Genomic DNA, 3,179 nt, shown 5'->3' with positions numbered 1-3,179 from the left:
CACCAGCAGCAGCAGCAGCAGCAGCAGCAACAGCAGCAGCAGCAGCAGCAGCAGCAGCAGCAGCCTGAATGGTCTCAAGCAGAGGTGGAGAGTTGGTTAAGTTCTGCAGCACTGAGGCAAACAATTAAATATTTTTTAAATGAAGAAGAAGAAAAGGTATTCTACTCTAAACTGCGAGACAAAGCAAACAGTATGTGGGGACTGCAGCAGCAGCAGCAGCAGCAGCAACAGCAGCAGAAACAGCAGCAGCAGCAGCAGCAACAACAGCAGCAGCAGCAGCAACAGCAGCAGCAGCAACAGGAACAGCAGCAGCAGCAACAGGAACAGCAGCAGCAGCAGCAGCAGTACCAAGAAAGGAGAGAGCAAGCACACAAAGGAGACACCTCAATGCCCCAGAGCAGCAGCAACAAGACAGAAACAGCAACAGAGACAGACGCAAAAATAACAGAGACAGAAAAGGAGACAGAGAAGAAAGAGACAGAGATAAATAAAACAGAGACAAACACCCAAACAGCCGCTGCAGCAGCACTTCAAGAGCCGACCTTGATCACTAGCAGCAGCAACAGCAGCAGCAACAGCAACAACGGGAGCAGCAGCAGCAGCAGTGGCGGCAGCAGCGGGAGCAGCACCAGCACCAGCACCAGCAACAGCAACAGCAACAGCAACAGCAGCAGCAGCAGCAGCACCAGTACCAGTAACAGCAACAGCAGCAGCAGCAGCACCAGTACCAGCAACAGCAGCAGCAGCAGCAGCAGCAGCAGCAGCAGCAGCAGGGTTTCTGGGGGCTCTGTTTCTAATTTTTCTGTGTCTCTGTCTCCTCAGTCGTACAAAGATTGGCTGTTAGGAGATCGGGGGGTCGGCTCTGAAGGAGACACCAGCGAGGAGACAGCAGAAATTGTCTCTTCTCGTGTGGGCTGCCTTGGCAGCAGCAGGCCCCTGTTGTCTGCTGCAGATCAAATGCTGCCCTATATACAGTACTTCCAGCAGCAGCAACAGCAGCAGCAGCAGCAGCACATGCAACAGCAGCAAACGCAGCAGCAGGAGATGCAGCAGCAGCAGCAGCAGCAGATGATGATGCACCAAGATGAGCCCCAGCTCCAGCATGAGCTGCAGCAAGAGCTTCAGCAGGTGCTGCAGCAGCAGCAGCAGCAGCAACAACAACAACAGCAGCAAGAAGACTTGCTTCTTGCTGGAAAGTATGACTTAAATGAAGAGACACTTAAAAGTTTGCTGCCTCCACCCGAAGGGCCCCACAGCAACGCCGCTGTTGATAGCTGGGCCGGCTCAGGGGGGATAGAAATAAAAGGAGACACCTGAGGAGACACCTCAGAGGAGACACTTTTTTAAGACTTTTAAAGGAGACAGACACCTCAATAGAGACATCTTTTACAGAGTTTTAAAGGAGACAGACAGCTTGAAAGAGACATATTTTAAGGCTTTTAAAGGGGACATACACCTCAATAGAGACATATTTTAAGGCTGTTTAGCGGAGACAACTCAAGAAAGAAATTTTTAAAAGAGTTTTAGAGCAGACACCTCAATAGAGACACTTGCAGAGACACTGCATAAACACTTTTAAAGGAAACAGAACAAAGGAGACACCCCATTACCATCCGCATGCACAAAGATGTATACGTGTCGCATGCAGTGCCTTTAAATTGCTATTTATATTTTAGTTTATAAACAAAATCTAAATACAGTATTGGGTTGTATGTACACCACCAGCAGCCTTTAAACACCGCGATGTCTTTATATTTTCGCATAAAATATAGTATAATAGTTAAATATAAATGTAAATATATATTTGTAATTAATTATTTCTTTTATTGTAGTATTTATTTGGCTGTTTTGCGGTGTATGTACACCTGAGAATTTTAAACACCCAACGGGTTGCGAGGTCACCATCAATATAAACTCAGCAGAGAATAAATAATTAAATAATAAATTATAATTTTAAAAATAAAATTTAATTTATTTTAATTATAATTATTATTTTCTTATTTCGATTTGTTTTCCCTCAACTTTTACACAAAAATATCTTCATTCTATACACCTGCTCTTAGCGACCCCCGCGCCCTAAACCCTAAACCCTAAACCCTAAACCCTGAATCTGGAGTCAAAAGTAAATCCAGTAGAACTCATTATTCTTGAAATGTTAAATTAGATTTTAGAATTAAAAAGAAAATTATTTTATGTCTTGATAAGCAGGATGCCTGCCAGCCCCTAAGACCTAAACCCTAAACCTTAAACCCTAAACCCTAAACCCTAAACCCTAATAAACCCTAGCTAGACTCATAGATCCAACCCCTGCTCTGGGGTTTACCTCCCTTTATGATGGAGGCTCAAATACCCCCGGCAGAGAGAGATGAAGATCTTAATTATCAAAACGTGCAGAACAAAGAAGAAGCAGCAATCATCGAAGATAATGTAATAGATAATATACCTCCAAGCCTAACACCAGAACAAGTAAGACATAAAAGTTTAAAACATTTAGGGTTTTAGGGTTTAGGGTTTAGGGTTTAGGGTTTAGGGTTTTAGGTATGGTTGCCTCAAATTATTAAGAAGCAACCGCAGATGTTTACAACGTAGGGTTTAGGGTTTAGGGTTTAGGGTTTTATTATTTAAGTTTAATTTTCAGGCGGAGAAGGTGCGTGCATTTATAGAGAAAGAAAAAGAAAAGAAAAACAAAGAAGACAATAAAAAAGAAAAAGAAGAAGAGGTTTATGATGTAGACGACATAACAAAACTTTTAGTTGATTTGAGGTAATTAAAATCTCCTTAGGGTTTAGGGTTTAGGGTTTAGGGTTTAGGGTTTGAGGGTTTAGGGTTTGAGGGTTTAGGGTTGTATGTTATGCATTTTTTGTGTATTTCTTTGCTTTAAAGACTCATAAAACAATTTTAAAAAATAATTTAATAAAACAAACGATAATAAAGATAATAATTCTCTCTATATTAAATTAAATAATAATATTCTTTTTATCTTTAATTTTATTTGTATTAAGGCCGGAAGTCTCTCAAGAACAAATCGATAAACTTTTTGAAGAAACTGCAGGTGGTTTCACCGGGAAGGTGCAGCAACAACATTTAATAGACATTGTTGAAGTATGTCTTTAAACCCTCTAATATATATAACATAATATATATATATTTATATATTTATATATATTTATATATATATA

The 3,179-nt window shown here is 41.0% G+C and overlaps 1 protein-coding gene across 1 annotated transcript in view; it reads left to right on the top strand.

Moving 5' to 3' along the window:
- Positions 1-1,317, top strand: part of EAH_00049570 (indole-3-glycerol phosphate synthase domain containing protein, putative) — a gene marked incomplete at both ends in the record, with an annotated part of 6,100 nt that extends 4,783 nt beyond the window's left edge. Inside the window, one exon of the mRNA XM_013394355.1 lies at positions 7-1,317. Within this exon, the coding sequence (XP_013249809.1) occupies positions 7-1,317 (1,311 nt within the window). The remainder of the gene's footprint in view (positions 1-6) is intronic.
- Between the last annotated feature and the right edge of the window lie 1,862 nt (positions 1,318-3,179).

Source organism: Eimeria acervulina, genomic scaffold (assembly GCF_000499425.1).
Source record: "Eimeria acervulina Houghton genomic scaffold, Eah_scaff806, whole genome shotgun sequence".
NCBI lineage: Eukaryota > Apicomplexa > Conoidasida > Eucoccidiorida > Eimeriidae > Eimeria > Eimeria acervulina.
Note: the sequence above shows the minus strand (reverse complement) of the source record. Positions and strands in the feature narration are given on the sequence as shown.